The sequence below is a fragment of the Schistocerca cancellata genome, chromosome 9 (assembly GCF_023864275.1).
Source record: "Schistocerca cancellata isolate TAMUIC-IGC-003103 chromosome 9, iqSchCanc2.1, whole genome shotgun sequence".
NCBI classification, from domain to species: Eukaryota; Metazoa; Arthropoda; class Insecta; order Orthoptera; family Acrididae; genus Schistocerca; species Schistocerca cancellata.
The window spans coordinates 255,789,893-255,815,047 of NC_064634.1; the positions used below are offsets into that span (position 1 = coordinate 255,789,893).

At 41.2% G+C, this 25,155-nt stretch overlaps 1 protein-coding gene across 1 annotated transcript in view; it reads right to left on the reverse strand.

The window, feature by feature from the left end:
• LOC126101331 (odorant receptor Or2-like) overlaps window positions 1-20,058 on the reverse strand; it is a 70,616-nt gene extending 50,558 nt beyond the window's left edge. The window contains exons 1-2 of the mRNA XM_049912003.1: window positions 19,250-20,058; window positions 11,446-11,545 (exon numbers count right to left, since the gene is read on the reverse strand). Of these exons, the coding sequence (XP_049767960.1) occupies window positions 11,446-11,545; window positions 19,250-20,058 (909 nt within the window). The remainder of the gene's footprint in view (window positions 1-11,445; window positions 11,546-19,249) is intronic.
• Between the last annotated feature and the right edge of the window lie 5,097 nt (window positions 20,059-25,155).

Sequence of the window (25,155 nt, forward strand, 5' to 3'; positions counted from 1 at the left end):
AAGTTTGAAGTATTATGACCAAGGCTGTCCAACAATCTCTGGATTTTCTCGATCCAACGAGTCCATTAGACGGTATTTGCCACAATTTCCATCAGAAATACCCTTGATCTAGGGATAGCATCTTGTCTTCGAAACGTCCCCTGCAACTGGAAAAACTGCTTAAAATTTGAATAAAAATCGTCAGTAATGGGACCCGAAGACATCTGCCTTGTCATCATTGTTCTGCCAGCGGTCTTGTCTAAGAGGGCGGAGAGGCGGACAGAGGTCTAAGGCAGTTGCACTAGGGATGGGAAATTGGCCCTAAAAGACAGAAGAATCAGCAATGATCAACTGCATGAGGATAGAAAAGGCAATGGAAGCCACGGCGTTAAAGGCACATCATGTATACCAAAGCGTAGGTGACATAGAGTAAAACACTGAAAAAGCTACGAAAGGATAACTTTCTATGAGTCGGGGCGTGAAATGTCAGAACTTTGAACGTGGTAGGGAAGCTAGGCCGGCCGTTGTGGCCCAACGGTTCTAGGCGCTTCAGTCTGGAACGGCACTGCTGCTACGGTCACAGGTTCGAATCCTGCCTGGGGCATGGATGTGTGTAATGCTCTTAGATTAGTTAGGTTTAAGTAGTGCTGAGTCTATGGGATTGATGACCAAAGATGTTAAGTCTCATAGTGCTTAGAGCCATTTGAACCATTTGAAGGGAAGGTTGGAAATCTGCGTAGGGAAGTGCTAGCACTCAGTCTTTACGCTGTGTTGTCAGTGAAGTGAAACGAAAAGAAGTCAAAGACTTCTTGCCAGGTGAGTACATGATAGTACCAAAATCGCAGAAAATGTTATAGTAGGAGTAGAATTCCTTATGAATAGGAACGAAGGGTATAGAGTGAGGTTATGTGAGCCGGTCGGAGTGGCCGTGCGGTTCTAGGCGCTACAGTCCGGAGCCGAGCGACCACTACGGTCGCAGTTTCGAATCCTGCCTCGGGCGTGGATGTGTGTGATGTCCTTAGGTTAGTTAGGTTTAATTAGTTCTAAGTTGTAGGCGACTGATGACCTCCGAAGTTAAGTCGCATAGTGCTCAGAGCCATTTGAACCATTTGAGGTAATGTGAATAGTTCAGGGCTACCACTGTTCTCATCTGAATCGACATCATACCATCACTGACAAATGTAATTCAAAACCTACATGCCAACAACATTATCTGAAAATGAAAAGATGGAGAAAGTATCTGAGAAAATTGAACGGAAGATATGGTACGTAAGGAGAGATGAAAATCTAATAGTCATGGAGAATTGGAATGAGTTTCTAGGGTAGCATGGAAGTAGGAATGAGAGAGGAGAAAGACTAATTTAGTTCTGGGATAATTATCTGCTAATAAAAGCCAATCACCCGTTCAGGAATTACAAGAGGAAGAGGTATACTTGGAAACCTCCGGGAGTTACGGGAAGATTCCAGTTAGATAACACCAAGGTCCGGCAGAGATTTTGAAATCAGTTACTGGACTATAGTGCTTACCCATGAGCAAATGCAGACTTAGATCACAGTTTAGTAGTATTGAGGGGTACGCTGAAGTTTAAGAGAGTAGTTGGGAAGAACCAATGGACAAGAAGGTGGGATACAGAAGTATTAACGAATGAAGAGACCCGTTTGAAGTTCTCTGAGGTTATAGATACATCGAAAATGAATAGCTCAATAGCCAGTACAGTTGAATGTTGTTGTTGTGGTCTTCAGTCCTGAGACTGGTTTGATGCAGCTCTCCATGCTACTCTGTCCCGTGCAAGCTTCTTCATCTCCCAGTACCTACTGCAGCCTGCATCCTCCTGAATCTGCTTACTGTATTCATCTCTTGGTCTACCTCTACGATTTTAAACCTCCACGCTGCCCTCCAATACTAAATTGGTGATCCCTCGATGTCTCAGAACATGTCCTACCAACCGATCCCTTCTTATAGTCAAATTGTGCCACAAGCTCCTCTTCTCCGCAATTCTACTCAATACCTCCTCATTAGTTATGTGATCTACCCATCTAATCTTCAGCATTCTTCTGTAGCACCACATTTCGAAAGCTTCTATTCTCTTCTTGTCCAAACTATTTATCGTCCACGTTTCACTTCCATACATGGCTACACTCCATACAAATACTTTCAGAAACGACTTCCTGACACTTAAATCTACACTCGATGTTAACAAATTCTTCTTCTTCAGAAACGCTTTCTTTGCCATTGCCAGTCTACATTTTATATCCTCTCTACTTCGACCATCATCAGTTATTTTGGTCCCCAAATAGCAAAACTCCTTTACTACTTTAAGTGTCTCATATCCTAATCTAATTCCCTCAGCATCACCCGACTTAATTATACTACATTCCATCATCCTCGTTTTGCTTTTGTTGATGCTCATCTTATACCCTCCTTTCAAGACACGGTCCATTCCGTTCAGCTGCTCGCCCAAGTACTTTGCTGTCTCTGACAGAATTACAATGTCATCGGCGAACCTCAAAGTTTTTATTTCTTCTCCATGGATTTTAATTCCTACTCCTAACTTTTCTTTTGTTTCCTTTATTGCTTGCGCAATATACAGATTGAATAACATCGGGGATAGGCTACAACCCTGTGTCACTACCTTCCCAACCACTGCTTCCCTTTCATACCCCTCGACTCTTATAACTGCAATCTGGTTTCTGTACAAATTGTAACTTGCCTTTCGCTCCCTGTATTATACCTCTGCCACCTTCAGAATTTGAAAGAGAGTATTCGAATCAACATTGTCAAAAGCTTTCTGTAAGTCTACAAATGCTAGTAACGTAGGTATGCCTTTCCTTAATCTTTCTTCTAAGATAAGTCGTAGGGTCAGTATTGCCCCACGTGTTCCAACATTTCTACGGAATCCAAACTGATCTTCCCCGAGGTCGGCTTCTATCAGTTTTTCCATTCGTCTGGAAAGAATTCGCGTTAGTATTTTTCACCTGTGACTTATTAAACTGATAGATCGGTAATTTTCACATCTGTCAACACCTGCTTTCTTTGAGATTGGAATTATTATATTCTTCTTGATGTCTGAGGGTATTTCGCCTGTCTCATACATCTTGCTCACCAGATGGTAGAATTTTTGTCAGGACTGGCTCTCCCCAGCCCGTAAGTAGTTCTAATGGCATGTAGTCTACTCCGGGGGCCTTGTTTCGACTTAGGTCTTTCAGTGCTCTGTCAGACTCTTCTCGTAGTATCATATCTCCCATTTCATCTTCATCTACATCCTCTTCCATTTCCATAATATTGTCCTCAAATACATCGCCCTAGTATAGACCCTCTATATACTTCTTCCACCTTTCTGCTTTCCCTCCTTTGCTTAGAACTGGGTTTCCATCTGAGCTCTTGATATTCATACAAGTCGTTCTCTTTTCTCCAAAGGTCTCTTTAATTTTCCTATACGCCGTATCTATCTTACCCCAAGTGAGATAAGCCTCTACATCCTTACATTTGTCCTCTAGTTATCCCTGCTTAGCCAATTTGCACTTCCTGTCGATCTCATTTTTGAGACGTTTGTATTCCTTTTTGCCTGCTTCATTTACTGCATGTTTATACTTTCTCCTTTCATCAATTAAATTCAATATTTCTTCTCTTACCCAAGAGTTCCTATTAGCCCTTTTTTTTACCTGTTTGATGCTCTGCTGCCTTCACTATTTTATCTCTCAATGTTACCCATTCTTCTTCTACTGTATTTCTTTCCCCCATACCTGTCAATTGTTCCCTAATGCTCTCCCTGAAACTCTGTACAACCTCTGATTCTTTCAGTTTATCCAGGTCCCATCTCCTTAAATTCCCGCCTTTTTGCAGTTTCTTCAGTTTTAATCTACAGTTCATAACCAATAGATTGTGGTCAGAGTCCACATCTGCCCCTGGAAATGTCTTACAATTTAAAACCTGGTTCCTAAATCTCTGTCTTACCATTATATAATCTGTCTGATACCTTTTAGTATCTCCAGGGCTCTTCCATGTATATAACCTTCTTTCATGATTCTTAAACCAAGTGTTACCTATGATTAAGTTATGCTCTGCGCAAAATTCAACCAGACGGCTTCCTCTTTCATTTATTAGCCCCAATACATATTCACCTACTATGTTTCCTTCGCTCCCTTTTCCTACGCTTGAATTCCAGTCACCCATGACTATTAAATTTTCGTCTCCCTTCAGTATTTGAATAATTTCTTTTATCTCCTCATACATTTCATCAATTTCTTCGTCATCTGCAGTGCTAGTTGGCATATAAACTTGTACTACTGTAGTAGGCCTGGGCTTCGTGTCTATCTTGGCCACAATAATGCGTTCACTATGCTGTTTGTAGTAGCTTACCCGTACTCCTATTTTTTATTCATTATTAAACCTAGTCCTGCATTACCCCTATTTGATTTTGTATTTATAACCCTGTATTCAGCTGACCAAAAGTCTTGTTCCTCCTGCCACCGAACTTCACTTATTCCCACTATATCTAACTTTAACCTATCCATATCCCTTTTTAAATATTCTAACCGACCTGCTCGATTAAGGGATCTGACATTCCACGCTCCGATCCCTAGAATGCCAGTTTTCTTTCTCCTGATAACAACGTTCTCCTGAGTAGTCCCCGCCCGAGCCGGCCGCGGTGGTCTAGCGGTTCTGGCGCTGCAGTCCGGAACCGCGGGACTGCTACGGTCGCAGGTTCGAATCCTGCCTCGGGCATGGGTGTGTGTGATGGCCTCAGGTTAGTTAGGTTTAAGTAGTTCTAAGTTCTAGGGGACTTATGACCTAAGATGTTGAGTCCCATAGTGCTCAGAGCCATTTGAACCATTTTTTCCCCGCCCGAAGATCCGAATGGGGGACTATTTTACCTCCTTAATATTTTACCCAAGAGGACGCCATCATCACTTAATCATGCAGTAAAGCTGCATGCCCTCGGTAAAAATTACAGCTGTAGTTTCCCCTCGCTTTCAGCCGTTCGCAGTACCAGCACAGCAAGGCCGTTTTGGCTAGTGTTACAAGGCCAGGTCAGTCAATCATCCAGACTGTTGCCCCTCCAACTACTGAAAATGCTGCTGCCCCTCTTCAGGAACCACACGTTTGTCTGGCCTCTCAACAGATACCCCTCCGTTGTGGTTGCACCTACGGTACGGCTGTCTGTATCGCTGAGGCACGCAAGCCTGCCCACCAACGGCACGGTCCATGGTTCATGCGGGGGTGGGGGGGTACAGTTGAAGAACAACGGAAATCTCTCAAAAGGGTAGTCAAGGAAGTGGGAAAGAAAAACATACAATGAAGATAACGGCAAAGAAACCATATATAAATTAAATACTTCAGTTGCTTGACGAAAGAAGGAAGTGCCAAATTGTTCATGGAAATTAAGGAATGCAGAAAACAAGTCACTTAGGAATGAAGTAAATAAGAAGTACAGGACGCTAAGATCGAACGGAATCATGAAAACTTTGAACAAATCGGGAAACAAATGACTGTCCGAAGAACTGATTGAGCATATAGAAAAGTAAAAACACACTTCTGTGAAATTCAAAGCAAGGGCGGTAACAATAAGAGTGTAGAGTGGAAGTCGCACTGTGAATGCAGAGGAGAGAGCTGATAAACAACACAGCCGCCGTTGCGAGGGGGGACGACCTGTCAGATGAGGTATGAGTCTGAGTAAAAAAACAAACATGTCGGAGTACAGCATAATTTCTTTAATTTCGCGCCTATTCCTATCTAGAAGGTGGCAGCACACTTCGCATGGAATGTACCCGATATACTGTATTTCGCTGTCGTTGGTGTATGTTCTGCAGTCATACCAAGTTGACACGTGAGCTATGAGTATGTACCAGACTAAAGCAACGTGATTTTTCTGAGCCGAGGCACTATCCGCAGAGCATGTCAGTTAATTTCATCCCTTATATGGTCAGAAGTTTATTTCATGGATATTTTTGTTCAATTGAATACAGGATTTCGGCACAGGAGAATAAAAAATCATTGACAAAAAGTGTCCCAGCTGCCCTTATCTAGTGACAGGATATTGTTTCCACTTGTAGGTGAATATCTCCACCCAAGGACACATCAATATTACGGGCTACAGTAGTTTAAGGAACCAAATAAACTTGTTGTACCACGAGACGTTACTCGTTAGATGCGAACATAGCGACAAGAATTCTACGCTGCAGGCTTTTAACGCCTTGTCAAATAATGAAAGAAGTGTTATATTAAAAAGAAAAGAAAATTTCAGGAAGTGCACGAAGCTCAGATGTCTCTATGCCAGTTTTCGAATTACTTATTGACTCATCATTGTAGAAGAAGATAGACAAGTCGATAGGAAGAGAAAGGGGATCCAATATTAAAGTAGGAAATTGGAAGAGATTCTGTCGGGTTAAAATCAAATAAACCAGAAGGAATGGATAACATTTCATCGGAATTTCTAAAATTAATAGGGTAAGTGGCAACAAAACATCTGTTCAAGTTGTTGTGTAGAATGATATAGCATCAGACTTCCAGTGATGGCCGGACTAGCCGAGCGGTTCTAGCCGCTTCAGTATGGAACCACGCGACCGCTACGGTCGCAGGTTCGCATCCTGCCTCGGGCATGGATGTCTGTGATGTCCTTAGGTTAGTTAGGTTTAAGTAGTTCTAAGTTCTAGAGGACTGATGACCTCAGCTGTTAAGTCCCATAGTGCTCAGAGCCATTTGAGCCATCAGACTTCCCATAAAACATCATCCACACAATTCTGAAGATAGCAAGAGCCGACAAGTGTGACAGTTATCAAACAATCATCTTAACAGATTATGCATTCAAATTCGTGAAAGAACAATATACAGAAGAAAGGTGAAGAAAATTGAAAACCTGTCACATGAGGATCAGTTTGGCTGTAGGAAACGCAAAGGTACCACAGTGGAATTTTTGACGTTGTAGTTGATAATGGAAGCAAGACTGAAGAAAAATCAAGACACGTTAATAGGCTTGTTGACGTGGAAGAAGTGTTCGACAATGTTAAATGGAAGAAGTCCGTCGAAACTCTGAGAAAAATGGGGGTAAACTGTAAGGGAAAACAGGTAATGCGTAATATGTACAAGAACCAAGAGGGAAGACTGGAAGGTCACGAACGAAGTGCTGGATTAAAAAAAGGTGCCACACGATTGCAGTCTTTCTCTGTTAAACCTATACATCGAAGAAGCAATGATTGAAATAAAAAAAAGAGATTCAAGAGTGGAATTAGGATTCAGGGTGTAAGGATGTCAGTGATAAGATACGCTGATAACATCGCTGTCCTCAGTGAAATCTTCTTCACAGGCTATGTTGACTGCAATGAACAGTCCAATGAGTACAGAATATGGACTCGCAGGATGACGAAAGTAATGACAAGTAGCAGGAATGAGAACAGCGAGAAACTCGACATGAGAATTGGGAAGCACGAAGTAGATAAAGAATTCTGCTACCTAGACAACAAAATAACCTATGACAAACAGAGCAAGGAGGACAAAAACCGAAGACTAGCACTGGCAAATGGAGCATTTCTGGCAGATAGACGTCTATAACTATCAAACACATGCTTTAATTTGGCGAAGAAATTTTCTGAGAATATACTGTACCTTTGAGGGGCACAGAAATGTATGGGATTGAAACTGAACTGTGAGAAAATAGGAACGGGAGAGAATCTAAACAAATGAGATGTGGTGTTATAGAAAAATTTAGAAAATTAGGTGTAGTGATAAAGTATGGAATGAGGAGATTCTCAAAATCCGCGAGAAAAGGAATACGTGTAAAACGCTGATTAGAAGGGACGTGATGATAGGAAAAGTGTTAAGACATTAGGGGAATAACTTCCATGGGACTAGAGAGAGCTTTATAGGGTAAAACAGTAGAGAAAGACAGAGATTGGAATACATCCAGTAAATAATTGAGGGCGTAAGGCGCAGCTGCTACTATGAGACGAAACAGTTTACACAGTAGAGGAATTTGTGGCGGAACACACAATAATAAATAAACAAAATAAAATAAAATATGAAGAAAGAGATGGAGAGAGGGGGGGAGAAAAAAAAGAGAGAGATAGAGTGCCCTCAGGAAGATATCCAACAACTCTGTCATTCAATGTCACGCCGAATAACTGTTTGGATAAGTGTGAGAGGTGTACCAACACATTATTGAGTTGCTCAGTTTGTGAAGCTCTTCCCGTGAATAAGTTTTCCATTTTTTGCGAAACCATAATCATTTGTTTGTCTATGTATGTGCATCACATCTACCGATTTCCATCCCATTCTGTCGATTCCTTCGCGTTGCGTCACTTTTTTGTCTTTTGTGTTTGAATAAATTACGGAGGATCAGTTTCTATTACTCCAACAGATATTTTAAGTCAGGCAATTTTAGAATTATTGGCCAACACTCTGGATATCATTGCCTGCTGCGTGATTTATACTGTCCACACAATAACGGCACTCCCCTTTTATTCAAATCTCCAACCGTCTTGTCCTGTACGACCTAGAAACGTTGCAATTTTATCTCCTCCCACTATGTCACTATACCATCAGCATGAATTTGCATATTAATAGGTACCTGGTTGGTTCTACGTGTGTGCTGCCATTTGTTACAAAATTTTGGAATGAGAGTAGCATGAACTGTAGTGACACTTTAAAAGAACTGCCTTTGCTGCAGACTTACTCAACTTCTCGTACGTATAACGGTATAATGGTTAATCTAGTGTAACATTAAAAGGATTCCGTACAATTTTTGTAAATGCGTGGCCGTTTCACATATAGTCTCAGCGACTGGTTAAAATAACTTTCAATTTGTGGAACAGTGGGTAACATCTGGAAGGAAGTTTGGCTAATAATGCAATTACGTTCCCATTATGGTATTACTTGAATAAAATAGGTCTCGAAAGTAAGGGTCGAACGGATAATTTCCGTGGTTTATCCAGTTTCTAGCATCAAGCGTAAGGCAGGAGGCAAATGTATAGGGGCGACAAAAAAGTTTCTGTTAGAGGACGTTGCTGTAGCGTTTATGGAGTGTAGCTCGACTTCGATGTGGGTACATAAGCATCGAGATGTAGGCAAGGGATTAGTGTTGCATTTATGACTCTCCGCCTTACGTTCGGTAAATGCGCCAACGTGAACTATGGTGACGTTATCGCTAAATGCGTCTAAACAGGCTTTTACTGACTACCAAAGGATAAACGCCGGTAGAGATCCATTGGAGAATGAAGAATGTGTACGGGGCTGCTTATCTGTCTAAAACAGCCGATGTGGAATGGTGCGCCTAGTTCTGTGCTGCTTCATGATAACAAATGTTCCCAAGTCGCAAATCTAAATCTGTAGTTACGCCAAATCAAGTGGGAGGCACCCGACCACCAACCCTATAGTACCGAACTCCCGCATGGGACTATCTTAAAACAGGCTTTGAAATCTCGACAGTTCCGTCGGACGAGAACGTGCAGCAGGCAGTGACGTACTTCTCCAAGGAGCAGGACATGGTGTTGTTCATTTCACAAACACTTAAATTTTTTTCGGATACTGAACAGAATGTACGACCGTCAGTTCCTGTCTGTTGCACGATTTCTAACGCAGAAGATTTCTCTACCACATTCTGTTACAACCAGCTACCCAGCACTATGCATCTAGAAATAATTATTTTGATTATTACAAAATAAACACATTTCGAGACTAGATGGAGACGGGGGGTGGGGGGGGGGGGGGTGGGAGGAGACTGCCAGCGTCAGGGAGATTAGTGGAAGAATGTTAGAATTCATTTGGATTCGTTTCAGACACTGAGATTTTCGGGATTAATTCATCCCAACGTTACCAAAGTAACTGGCATTGTTAGGCTCCGCTAATAACTGGAAGGGTTTTCATTCCGAGTGGTTAATTTAATACAAGAATTGTATAATGTTATCGTTCATTTCATACTACCAAATAGGGTGTTTGTAAGAGGGAAACGTTTACAGTCACGATTATTTAAATGAGGAGTTTAAAACTAACACCTTAACTTTTTTGATGCTCATGACTTTATCAAATGACTGATCCCCGTACAATCCTAGTAGTATTTTATCATTCATGAATACGTTCGTATACAGAGATTTTGAGACTTTGTGATTCGTGTATGGTAACTAACAGAACGTAGAAAAAAATTTATTAATAGATTTACCGCAGACATAGTCGTAGCAGATATCGTCTACTGGCATCAACAAGTTTGGCAGAGAACAAACAGCACAGTCTACGGTGCTTCTTGAGAAACTTACCACTTGCAACAGCAAGGGAACATTCTGCTCTCAGAAAGTCGACAAAGATACAGGACAGTAGTAAATTTTATAGATTGACACCGTCGATATAATCATTACGAGCAAAACGAAAACAGTGAGTACATTCTAAACAATCCAAAGAGGCCAAAAAGCATGCGCAATACAGCAAACGTCACGATCTGTATCATCAGCGGAAAGTACGGGAAACAAGCTGGCACCAGTAACACAAAATTTGGTCCAAGGCTGTTGTTATGTGGTGAAGCTGATGACGATTTCCACAATCAGCAGCGAGAACCACAAAGAACATTGTCAAATTAAACACCTTTCAGCAGATAGATTTTCAACCTTATTTTATTTGGCAACCAGTTTCAGCGTTATATTACGCCATCTTCAGGCCCCAGACTGACGTGTAAGAGGAATCCACATCGGTTGTGATCGAAACTGGTGCCAGCAATGCTGGTATTAGTAAATACTTGCTACAGCGGTCACTTCAACTATCACCTGCCGACCTTTCGATCAAATCCGAGTTAGATTCCTCCTACACGACCGTCAAGGGCCTAAATAAGGGTGGTATAACGCTGAAATTGATTGCCAAATGAAATAAGGTTGGAAATTTGACCTGAAACGTGTTTAATTTGACATCCTCCATCGAACAGCTAAGTCCCGCAACCATCTCTGAAAAGACGGACATACAGAACAAACAACATTGACTGTCATGAGACAGCCACACACAAACTGCACCGTAATACTCACGGTAAATGAGTTAGCTATTCTCACTGAAGCAATTATTTTCTGACCACGTCTGTAACGTTACCAGAAATAGCCTACCTTACCACATGACTACTCCTTTCCGAACTAACCTGAAAGCGTGTTGCAATACTCTGCTCGTGCAACTGCGTGGTGCAATGTACTCATAGAAAGCTTGGATTTTGGTCTGTGTCTATAAAGAAAAATAATTCCCAGATTTTTCTGAAATATCTGAATTTGCTCCCCCGTAACATTCTAATACTGGTGGTGCAGTAATAAAGTAAGAAAAACGATGACATTAATGTGTGGTGATTCTATACTAAATAATGTAACAGAAACAAATACATGTCAAAAATTTGCATCATTTGTAAGATTATGTTGTAAGATAAGTAAGTAAACTATTGAGTAATTGTGAAGTCATCGATTTTTAATGTGCATCACTAATGCAATGGTGACATATTGTAATAAACTTACGAATGTTGATTGAAACAGTCCTAGACATATAATAAGAACGCTGCAAGCGAACGACGTCATAGCGACGGGATTCATTGTGATCTGCAGATGAGGTACGAAACTGTAACAGAAAAATATAAAACTGTTGTTAAGCGAAGCAGAATCCTGGTCTCCCTCTTATGTCATCATCAGGTAACTATCAAAGGCTCTTTTGTTCGAAGGTAACTTCTTTAAGAAAACAGATCGCAATAAGGTCTAATATAGTACAAGTAATAATATGGGATCCGTTGTGTTATTGTTACGAAGTAGCTTGTTTCCTGGTCATATACAAAGCTAAAAAATATGCAGCACGCTCAAGAAATGTGTGCTATGTCACGAGGGAAAAATATGAGCGTATCGAAGAGTTATAGTGTTAGTTATTTATAGTGTTTATAGTGTTAGTAATTGACGGGAAGTCATCAAGTAAAACAGATGTGATTTCGGGTGTTAAAGGTCCTTTGCTGTTCCTTATCTAATGGCTGGCTCTGAGCTCTATGGGACTTAACATCTGAGGTCAACAGTCCCATAGAACTGAGAACTACTTAAACCTAACTAACCTAAGGACGTCACACACATCCATGCCCGAGGCAGGATTCGAACCTGCGACCGTAGCGGTCGCGCGGTTCCACACTGCAGCGCCTTCAACCGGCTTCCTTATTTATATAAATGATTTGGGAGACAATCTGAGCAGTCCTCTTAGGTTGTTAGCAGATGACGCTGTCGTTTATCGACGAATAAAGTCATCAGAAGATCAAAACAAATTGCAAAACGATTGGAAAAGATATCTGTATAGGGTGCAAATTGACAAATGACACTAAATAACGAGAAGTCTGAAGTCATTCACATGAGTGCTAAATGGAATCCGTTAAACTTTGATCCTACAATAAATCAATCTAAAGGCCGTTAATTCAACTAAATACCTAGAAATTACAACTACGAACAACTTAAATTCGAAGGAACACCTAGAAAATGTTGTGGGGAATGTTAACTAAAGACTGCGTATTATTGGATGGAGACTTAGAAAACGTAACAGATCTACTAAGGAGTCTGCCTACACTACGCTTGTCCGTCCACTTTCAGAATACTGCTGCGCAGTGTTGTATCCTTACCAGATAGGATTGACGGAGTACATCGAAAAAGTTTAAAGAAGGCAGCACGTTTTGTACTATCACGAAATATGGAGAGAGTGTCACTGAAATGGTAAAGGATTTAAGGTGAACGTCATTAAAACAAAGGCGTTTTTCTTTGAGGAGGAATTTTCTCAAGAAATTCCAATCACCAACTTTGTCCTCCGAGTGCGAAAATATTTTGCTGATATCGACCTACATACGGAGAAACGATCACTAGGGAAATCGGGGCCCGTACTGATAGATATGCGCTATACGAGATTGGAACAATAGGAAATTGTGAAGGCGGTTCGATGAACCCTATGCCAGGCACTTAAATGTGATTTGCAGAGGATCCATGTAGATGTAGATGTATTTGTCACGTTAATCGATGATTAGACAGTGCTCAGGCAGCCTGTTTGTGCTTCCTCTGCTTTGAGTCTGCATGCAGTCATCGTTCTGAGGTTAGAGGTGAGCAGTGTCTGCAACATTTAATCTGGGCTTCAACCATCATTCACTGACAAGTAAGTACTGCTTATGAACACCTTCACACATTTGAACGAGATCGCCCTGTAGTCGTGCGGGAAACTGGTTTCGCGTATCAACGGGTTGTTGCACTCGTTGGGGCAACGTATAAATGGTATCGCTGTTCTCAGCAGTGGCCGGTGAAACATTCCCACACCTGTAGACCAGGCGCTAGATGTCCCCCTAGTAGAGATGAATGAAAATATTCAGGGTGGTCCACTGATAGTGACTCGTGTAGCTTGAAGGGGGAAACCAGATGGCGCTACGGTTGACCCGCTAGATGGCGCTGCCATAGGTCAAACGGATATCATCTGCGTTTTTATAAATAGGAAACCGAAAATTTTTATTACATATTCGTGTAGTACTTAAAGAAATATGAATGTTTTAGTTGGACCACTTTCTTCAGTTTGTGATAGATGGCGCTGTAATAGTCACAAACGTATTAGTACATGGTACCACGTAACATTCCGCCAGTGCGGACGGTATTTGATTCGTGATACATTACCCGTGTTAAAATGGACCGTTTATGAATTGCAGAAAAGGTCGATATCGTGTTGATTTATGGCTATTGTGATCACATTGCCCAACGGGCGTGTGCTATGTATTCTGCTCGGTATCCTGGACGACATCATCCAAGTGTCGGGACCGTTCGCCGGATGGTTACGTTATTTAAGGAAACAGGAAGTGTTCAGCCACATGTGAAACGTCAACCACGACCTGCAACAAATGATGGTGCCCAAGTAGGTTTTTTAGCTGCTGTCGCGGCTAATCCACACATCAGTAGCAGACAAATTGCGCCAGAATCCGGAATCTCAAAAACGTCGGTGTTGAGACTGCTACATCAACATCGATTACACCCCTACCATATTTCTGTGCACCAGGAATTGCATGGCGACGACTTTGAACGTCGTGTACAGTTCTGCCACTGGGCACAAGGGAAATTACGGGACGATGACAGATTTTTTGCACGCGTTCTACATGGCGACGAAGCGTCATTCACCAACGGCGGTAACGTAAACCGGCATAATATGCACTACTGGGCAACCGAAAATCCACGATGGCGGTGACAAGTGGAACATCAGCGACCTTGGCGGGTTAATGTATGGTGCAGCATTATGGGAGAAAGGATAATTGGCCCCCACTTTATCGATGGAAAGCTAAATGGTGCAGTGTATGCTGATTTCCTACGTAATGTCAAAACTGATGTTCCTAGAAGATGTTTCACTGCATGACAGAATGGCGATGTACTTCCAACATGATGTATGTCCGGCACATAGCTAGCGTGCGGTTGAAGCGGTATTGAATAGCATATTTCATGACAGGTGGATTGGTCATCGAAGCCTCATACCATGGCCCGCACGTTCACCGGATCTGACGTCCCCGGATTTCTTTCTGTGGGGAAAGTTGAAGGATATTTGCTATCGTGATCCACCGACAACGCCTCACAACATGCGTCAGTGCATTGTCAATACACGTGCGAACATTACGGAAGGCGAATTACTCGTTGTTGAGAGGAATGTCGTTACGCGTATTGCCAAATGTATTGAGGTTGACGGACATCATTTTGAGCATTTATTGCATTAATGTGGTATTTACAGGTAATCACGCTGTAACAGCATGCGTTCTCAGAAATGCTAAGTTCACAAAGTTACATGTGTTACATTGGAACAACCGAATTAAAATGTTCAAACGTACCTACATTCTGTATTTTAATTTAAAAAACCTACCTGTTACCAACTGTCCGTCTAAAATTGTGAGCCATATGTTTGTGACTATTACAGCGCCATCTATCACAAAGCGAAAAAAGTGGTCCAGCTAAAACATTCATATTTCTCTACGTACTACACGGATATATAATAAAAAATGGGGTTTCCTATTTTAAAAAAGCGCAGTTGATATCCGTTTGTCCTATTGCCTCGCCATCTAGCGGGCCAACCATAGCGCCATCTGGTTTCCCCCATCAGGCTAGACAAGTTTCGTTATTTGTAGGTTTTTTCGTTTGACGCTTATTTCGTGAGATATTGGGCTCGGTCACCATCAATCGACCACCCTGTATAACATACAAAAGGGCAGTTCAATCTGCTGTCGTTTGTATTCGGGTGAGTCATATGAAAACGTTTCCGACGTGCTTATAGCCACACAACAGCAGTGGCATTTGCGTAGAATTGCCAGTGATAACAGACAAGAAATCATGGGTGAAATTATATCAATGTGGAGCGTACCATGTTAGGACAATGAGCGGTAGTGGGCTACGGCAGCAGACGTCCTAGGCGAGTGTCCTTACCAACGGCCCGACATCGCCTGCAGCGATTCTCCTAGGCTCGTGACCATGTCGGTTGGACCCTAGACGACTAAAAACCGTGGCCTAGTCAGATGAGTCCCGATTTCAGTCTGTAAGAGCTGATGTTACGTTTCGAGTGTGGTGCAGATCCCACGAAGCCATTGACCCAGGTTGTCAACAAGGCACTGTGAAAGCTAATGGTGAATCCTTAATGATGTGGACTGTGTTTACATGAAATGGACAGTGTCTTCCGATCCAATTGAACCTCTTGGACACAATTTTCAGGTATTCATTGGACTTCCTGTCCCGAAACAACGATGGAAATTTTTTGGATGAACATGTGCCATGTCACGGGATCACATTTGTCCGCGAATGGTTTGAAGCACATTCTGAACAATTCGAGCGAAAGCTTCGGCCACCCAGATCCTCCCCACATGAATCCCATCAATCATTTGAGGGACATAATCGAGAAGTCAGTTCGTGCTCGAAATGATGCACTGACAACATTTTCGCAATTATGGACCGCAATAAAGACAGAATGACTCAGTATTTCTGCAGGTGACTTCCGACGACGTCGAGAAGCTAGACTACGCCTGGCAAAAGGAAGTCCAAAACGATGTTAGGAGGTATCTCACGACTTTTGCCACCTCAGTGCAGTGTCATGAAAGAGTCGACTAGAGAGTGGAATCGAACTCTGTTGTCTTCAGTAATGAGAGCAGACTGCCTGTATGCGACTGATGGACGCACACTTGTATGGGGAAGGTCTGGTGAGCGACCTTCTCGACAATGCATTCGCTCACGACACATGCAGCCCTCCCCATACTTCGTGATATTTGGACCACTCTCAATTACAACTCGAGGTCACGTCTGGGTAAAATAATTAGTAAAATAATCAGTTCACCGTATTTTGCTCAGGTCATCACTGTGCTCTTGCCATTTTTTCGACAAGCTGATATGCATGTTGAGCAGGATAACGTCCGTCCGCATACGGCTGCAGGGACGTAACGTGCTTTTCGTGGTGTGCAATAACTGCCGTGGCTAGCAAGTTCGCCAGATAGATCACGCGCCAACTGAAACGTATCGGACATGGTGAAGCAGGAATTTACTCGTTCTCCAGAGCCTGCAAGAATCGTTGCTGAATTGCAACAATAGGTGTTAGTAGCTATATGTTTGGGACAGTCTATTGCAGGTTGCCATTCAACATATTTAAAATCATCTGCATGCGATAATTGCCTGCAATGCCGTCAGATTGGGGAGGGGTGATTCATTGTGTAATTATGCGTTAGTTAGGTACACTTTGTTGCGATATGAGTGCTTCATTTGGTCTGAGTTTGTTATCATATGAGCCTACAATGATAAACTATCCGTACCATTCCCTGTAAAACAAATGATCTTTTCATTTCTGGTGTTCCTTTTTGCTGGCTGTGTAGTAATAGATAGATATAGAGCTTGGTAGATCATTTGTTATTGCATTAATATTGGAATGGTAACACATTCTGTGCTCTTGTTTATTTTAGCCATTTCCCAAGGGAACTCCTAGAGCCTTAAAAATGAATATGCCAGATGTATCTCAATCGGCACTCTGTGATATAAGTGACTAAATGAACTGCCTTCTTTGTTTCACTGAACACCGTGGCCTATCTTCTCCATTACGATTATGAACACGTTGTGTATAGCAGGCAACTCTGGGGCTGATAAACGCTTAACATCTTTTAAGAAATAGAGAAGGGAAAGTTGTCGTTCCGAGAGGGGTCAAAGACATACTGGAAAAAAGTAAATAATAGAAAATTATAATTTAATTTTCCGATGGCTCTCGTTTCATTAGCGAAGGATGCCATCGCATCGGGAAAAAGACAGGCGGATAAACTGGCAGTAAATTCGGGGGGAATCAGTGGGGTTTTTATCAGGAGAGGTTTACTTGGTTTACATTGACATATGTTGTACAGTGCACTGTTTAATATGTTCACCAACACTGAGAAGCAAAATTTCATTGAAAGAATTAAATACATTGTGGGCACGAGTATCTAACATGGTATAAAGATTCAGAGGGAAGTTTTAACGAAAGATTGTTTCATTCCTTCTCTGTAGACAATTAACACCACAATAGAAAACTTCTGTACCTGTATGATTATGAATAAACATGTATTCATATACTGTTGTAACATTCGAGACAGAGTGTGTCATATACACAATGAAGAGATTCAACGATTTATGTTTATAATAGAAAGGAGCGCTTGAGGCTGGGGATACCCATCTAGTTGTATCGGAATTCAATCAGCTGTAGAATGAGAGACTTTACACAATGGTGTCAAGATGCCCTGTATTATAAAGACCAAATGTTTAAGTATCGGAGTAAGTATTATAACGAATGCTAGTACTTGACAATGTTACTTCAGTACGCGATTTATTAGCAACTTTTTGTCAGAAATCATCAGAAAAGCTTGCGAACACGTCGCGGGTTAGGTTCTGGTGAGAAATAACCGTTGGGGTAAAAGATCGATACGTTACACCGCATCCGAGTTGTTTAGCATTTAAATTAGTCAATCAGACCGTTGCACATGCAAATTCAAAAGCGGTTCACCCCAGACAGTGTCGCCAAACGTGTTCTCCGTTTGGTTTCCTAAAACCGAACACGACAGCGATACAGAAATGGGACATCGGACGGTAGTACCGATCGATTCTGACCGATAGGCTGAGCAGTGCAGTGCACAGTCATATAGTATGAGAACAACTGACACTAACTGTACCCGTATATTAAAACTGTTTCGAATTTGTTAAGGGAACTATTTTTTTCTTTTCGTTAGCGACATTTGATGACAGACATACGGTAATATAAAATTTTATTTTATCAGTCAGAACGGTTGAGAAATTGTTTCAGAAGTGATGGTCAATATTCACGAATACAACAGTAATGATCATTCGAAACAAATAATTCAAGGAAACAAGGGCTCTAAAACGGACGTCTTAAAAGCTTTGAGCAGTTCTTGATCTTCGATAGAGTGAAACAAATCTCTTGTACTGAAATCTCTTTGCTTTCGATATTTTGGTGTGTGGTAGTAAAGACCAAAGAAAGGAAAAAAGTCCAGTAAACATGTGCTCTAAAATGCATACCTTAAGAGCGATGATCACTCGTTCATCTTCGCTTGTTTCAAACAACTCTCCTCGTGAACAAGTGCTCATAACTTTTGAGATATACATTTTACAGCACATGTTCACTTAACATTTTTTCTTGTTTTAGACGTACTACCACTTCCTAAAATATTGAACGCAAAGAGCTTTCAGTACAAGAGATTTGTTTCACTCTATCGAAGATCAGGAACTGCTCATAGCTCTTAAGGTATGTGTTTTAGAGCCCATGTTTTCTCGACGATTTTGTTTCGAATGATCATTCCTGTCATATCCCTGAATGTTGACCATTATTTCCGAAACATCCTGTATAAAACTTGTCATTGCTCACAGGTAAATAGAAGTTCGCCAACAAAAGCTGTAAAATTAGGTAAAGGAGAGACTCAAAGCCTAATTCGATCTTCATTTTATGTAAAATGGCATAATGGCAACCAACAAAAACTGACTTCACTTTAATCAAATTACTCATCTACTTTGGTCAAATACTAATTTGTAATTTTTGACAAGCAGAAGGTGAGCACATTTTTGAAGATCTTTCAATGATGTTCAGAAAATTTCGTAAAAACCCAACCCTTACTTCAGATTACCAACTGATGAAAATGTAATTTTGTCTGGCATAGAGAAAAGTATTCATGCTATTACACACTATTATTAGCCTAAGACCTGTTTCTCATATCTTGTGCAGTTTGTGAAATGATTGTATGCGTCAGAATGGTACATACGATTTGCAACGTGCTGCAATACGTACCTGAGAATTTTTTGATGGCTTTCCACGCAAAGACACAAATCACTGTACATTGTGTCACTGAACCTCCTTCCTGGCCTCTTCTTAGAATACTCGACTGTCTCGTTGTAGCCGTCACTCTTGAGAGCCAAAATTCGCCTTGCGAGGATATCCAGCTGTGCAGCCAGCAGGATCATGATCGACGCGAGGAGGCAGTCAATACCGAAACTCATCTGCGTCATCCACAAGCCTGCCGCGCACTGGGCGAAGTACGAGAGGCCGTACAGGTTGGTGTTGTTGTCCCAGGCGTGCTGGGCGAATGGCAGGAGCCTCTGCTCTGGGTATACGATCCTGGGCATGGGGAACCACACGAAGCACTGCGAGAACATGAAGAGCAGCAGCACCAGGGACAGGCGGAAGGCACGCCTCTGGGAACTGCGGAAGATGGCCGCCAATGGTGGATGCCTGTCGCAGACGTCACTTTGGACAGACAGCAGAGCTGCCACGTGGCGGGCCAGTGAATTGTAGAGGCGCCTGTCGTACACGAAGAACATCATCTGGATCAGGCCGTTCAAGTTGGAGACCGATGACATCATCACTAGCGTCACCTCGTCCATGTCTCCCCAGGCAAAGTAAATGGTCAGCAAGCACTCTGTCAGGTTCCAGAGACCCAGAATGAAACCATAAAATGTGTACAGATTAAACAGTCTTGTCTCACAAAGCGGCCAGAGGCCGAAAAGATACAGGTGGCGAATGTTGGGCTTCAGTACAAACTGACCACTCTCAGTCCAGGTCAGATTCCTTTCAAGCTCCTTCTCCCGCACGTGGTCCATGTCAATGAGAAATGGCTACTGTGTTCCCGAGAAGCCCCTAACTACTCCTGCGTGTACTTGTCCTCCGCTACGAGTGGAAAGACCTACTGAACGATTCTGCAGCTCACTCGTTCTTCGGAAAGAAAGGTTTAAGGCTGCCTCTCTGTCTGTATTTATATATATGAATGCAGCTGGCACCAATTACCCTTGTGCTATTAAGTTTTAAATAATCGACTAATTTCGTCGATGACTTATTCACATTGTTTGGCACGTAATTACTTCCTACTTATATAAGATAAACAAACGAAGAACGTCAATTACAATAAATAATGGAGCCTTTCGCTTCCCTCATGAGGCAATAAATAAATTGTTAAAACCTTTAATTTAAAATTGTGCTCCACCGTGAAGCGTGACAGTCTGTCCATCCTTTAGCAGAAGGCGTTTAACATACACACACACACACACACACACACACACACACACTCTCTCACACACACACACACACACAGAAGAAGATAGTTCGATTTTGTTTTGAAAAGTGCACTGAGATCGTGTTAAACTTTTGGAGGACATAAAGTGAAATAAAAAGGCTTGTGGCGGGTCTTAGAGCCATTATTTAAAATGTCAGTCTGAATCACAGATTTCGGAACAGTATTTCGCAACAGATAAAAGTAATGTTACTCGTAAGTACAACAGAACTTCAAAATTAACGTGTTCGTACTTCAAGATTATTAGTTAAAGTATGACTTGAGAGACACTGTAGGATTAAGAGGAAATAAAAAAAAATTCTTTCAGGCTGTTCCTATGCGAAACTCTATTAATGCTTACCTCTATAGCTTCTGCATTTGACAACGTTGCTGTAGCTTTGAAAAATTTCGAAGGGATTGCGTAGGTAAAATTTGGCATGTTAGTAGCAAAATGATTTGACCAATTTCTAGATGCATTCATAAATATCAAGACAGGAATTTTTCTGTCGCCTATCTGATTGCATAAGCACTAACTAATCAATAAAATTTTCGTGGAATTCCATCTTGGAATGCATTGGAGATTAAGATGACTCAAATTTTCACTTCGTGACTGGTGTACAGACTGCGGATTAGGTTATTTTATTTGCGGAGAATAGCAGATAGAGTTGCTCGTATTTTCAACGTACAGTCCACTGATGTACATACGAACATATTGACGTCTGACTCTTGCAATAATTTAGGTCATAACCAACAAATTGCGATAAACAGCCGCTTTGGTGAAGTTACCCAAGAAAGAATCCGACTTACTTCAATGTAACAACAAAAGAGCTCACTGTCTAAAGTTCCTATCGAAACTATTTAATTAACTAGATTCCGAGAAAATCGCTTCGTGATTTGGAATATGTTAGCCATAAATTTTCATTAACACTTTAAGTAATTGGCTATAAATGCAGGATGAAATTTACGTTGTATTTTACCTTGTTGTCTAAATACGTGTTGTAAGGTCGTGTGGCTGTGTAACACTGATTTCGCCACGAAAATACAACTTCCAGAAATTTCTGCGGTTTATTGATCAAAAAAGACTTACGAAATGCCAGTGAGAGCAGATCTGGTGTGGCGACAAAAATTGGGTACAAAGCTAGAAAGAAACACGCTCTTCCGGCAACAAATCAGAAATTTACGTCATGAAAGTATATTTAATAGTAGAGAGATACATCAGATTAAATTAATTAATACATTCAGCAGCTTAGTCATTGAAGAATACGCGAAGGGAGACAAGAGGGACAGTTATTTAACATGGCTCCTTGCGTACACACCAAAACATGTGGCAGGTATGGAGGCAAAGAAAACAAATTCGTCAAACAGTTGTCAGATAGAAAACGATAGTTTCAGACATACGATACCAGGGAAGTAATAGAAAATTCTGAATAAGGGAAATATACTCAGAAATATCTTTTGGTAAGATTTCGGAAAGTACAAAGAAAATACCATAACAGGTGAAAATGAAAAAATGATAACATGAATAGAATAAAATAGAAACTTGTGTTGTCTGTACAATACTTTACATCTGAAAATATGGTAGATGAAACAGTCACTAAAACAAAGGAAAATGCACTAAGTATGCGAAGGTTTCTGCAATGCTTCCAGTGTTCGAGAGATGTGTCAGATACACAAATATTTTATAACTAAAATAATAACTGCATCTAACGACAGATTTGTGTACAGTCCTTGGAGGAGTGAAGGAAGAAAAGAGACCTTGGGATGACGATCTTTCTTAGAAATTGGTGAAGCTGGAGGAATAGTAAACCAAAACTGACTTGCAGAATTATTTAACGTGGAGTGCAGCTTCACAAAACGAGACCTGTGGCGTGATTTATATGTTTCACTAGAGGGGAAACTGCTATCACACATAGGTACTATACACCAGTTTGACTCTTACAGGCAGAGCACGAATTCGTTGAATTTAATGCCAAGTGGATTTTAATCAAACAGATGGAGTAGTGTAAATATTTATCTGCCCTATCAATTGACTGTTACAAAATAACTACTGGGTGGTTAGAAACAGTCTGAAAAGCTTTTAAGGCTGTTGGAAGACAATCTGTTCTGAATAATAACTGTTAAGAACAAACTTCGATACGTTGAGTCATTTCCAAAATAATTGTCACGGAAGATAGTCAGTCAGGTCATTGTAAGCGCAAATTCAGGTTGCCCACCGTAGACGGTGTCGCTAGAAGTGTTCTTCGTTGGGTTGCCTAAAACAGATTAAGATGGCGGCCAAGATACAGGGCACTGGACGGTAGTAAGGCTGAGCAGCCCCTGCACTTACGCTGTGAGAACAATTCACACTAACTCTACGTGTTGGACCGATCTGTAGTGGCGAAGGGTGGATTACGCATCAGGACTGAAAACTGGGCTCATGATCAATGTGCTGCAGTGGGCGATGATAATGATTTCATTTGTAATTTCTATAAGAGCAGGTATTTTGGCAAGACAAAGAAAGCTGAATATCTAAGGAGCTTTTTATTATTTTTGCCTGATTTGTCCTTTTCAATAACAAAGCGAAATACTTTAGTTTTTCAGGTTGTGATAATGTAAGAAAAAATATCTTCGGCCTTACGTAAGGGCATTTTATGTAAAATATTGCTTATCTAAGTGCCGTCTAAAATGCAAATCGATTAGCATATGCATGTATGTAAATGCTTTAATAACAAATAAATAAAGAAATGAAAACGATTGCAATAAACTGCATATCATAATCCTGAGAATCATTTCACACCAAAGACCAGGAGCAGAATGACCCCTTAGAGTTATTTACGCATTTATTCTAAACTACATCTAAGTTTCAAAATTTTAAAAGGTGAGAGGACATGTCAAAATCACATAGACCAACTTTGGCGATAGGTTCTTTAAACCGAAATAAGAAAAACATATGTAGTAAACTCCGGCTCTAAAACCCGACCTTAAGAAGCTATGAGCACGTGTTGTGCAGAAACGTGTTTCACATTAGTGGACAAGAAAGAGTGCTTGTAGCTCTTAAAGTAAGCATTTTAGACCTAATGTTTGAAACGTCCCCTTTGAACAATTGTACATATGAAATGTCCACTTAGAACAAATTATACAAGCCTGTGCTTAACCTGACACACAATATTATTTAGCGCAACGCAATCTGACTTTCAATAACCCCTACAAAACAATGGCCCTGACTAACTTTAACCTATACCTTTTACAAATCACTTACCTCACAAAAATCTTCGCTACTCAAGCTACTGCAAAACAGCGAGCGCCACTACTGCCAGCTAAATAAAAGATTCAAACTACTGAAGGCACTAACTACTGATAGGGATAGTTAGCAAATGAAAGATTTTAATAGAGAACAAACACTGTATTTACCTTAATAGTCATCAATAGTCATAATATATACAGCAGCTCATGACATCAATTTTTACAAATTTCAAACTCCGCCATCTCTGTCCTCACATCCACCACTGCTGGCGGCTCCCCTCCAACTGCACAACGCTATCTGCTGTTCACCTCCAGCTATAGCAGTTCATGACAACAATGGCAGGCAACAATGCAAACTAGCCACATACTGCACACAGCACAGCCAGTGATTTTCATACAGAGAGCGTTACGTAACGTTGCCAATAGGAAAACATAAACAGCAAACTTACATAAAGAAAACATAAACAGCCTACTTACATAGCCCCCATGCTCCCCACAAAAAATTTTACAAATGTTTTTGGCCAGTGGCCAATAATGATTTGATAAAATTTTTCATAATTACACTAACAAAGATATCCAATGCACACACTTATAGATACAATGTTGGTCAACAGCTAAAATTTTTTTCACAGTCAATAAAGACAGTCCAGATTGTTCATCATAATAGTAATTACAGTTTTTGTTTTTCACAAAGTCTCATTAGTAAAAGAAATTGCACATAGAAGTAGTGGATTTCCATGCAGTCTTGAAGAAGTAGTGTTGTCCTTCCAACGGAAAGACAGTGCTGACTCTTGAAATGCTGACAGGTAAGGGGCCACAATGGAGCAAACCCACAGCAGAGTCATTCGAAATTCTGACGAATATTGGTAGGTAGGTCATCACAGAGCAGACCCACTGCAGTCCTGGTAGAGAGTATTGGTATTGGCGGGCCACCAGAGGTGCAGACCCACTATAGTCCTTGTAGAGATGATGGTATTGGTGGGCCTCCAGAGATGCAGACCCACTGTAGTCCTTGTAGAGAGTATTGGTATTGGCGGGCCACCAGAGGTGCAGACCCACTGTAGTCCTTGTAGAGATGGCCAGCAGCCATCTGTTGTGACTGTGCAGGTGCACAATCACCATTGAAGAGTCTTGCGGATAATAGAGCAAGTCAATAACCACCACTTGTGCACTCACAAAGTTTTTGGAATTGTCCTTAGAACCAGCAATGCTGTTATCCAGTCCCTTGCTGAATTAGTAACACACGTGCAAACACTAACAGTCCCAACTTCTCACATAGTATCCATATACTATGACCAACAGAAATGTGTGCAGTGAAATGAATGCTTTCAAGTTACTTAACTTGATTAACTGGCGTCAATTACAATTATATAACATAAGAATACAATTACAAAGATACAAAATACATCATTAAAAACATAACAATACA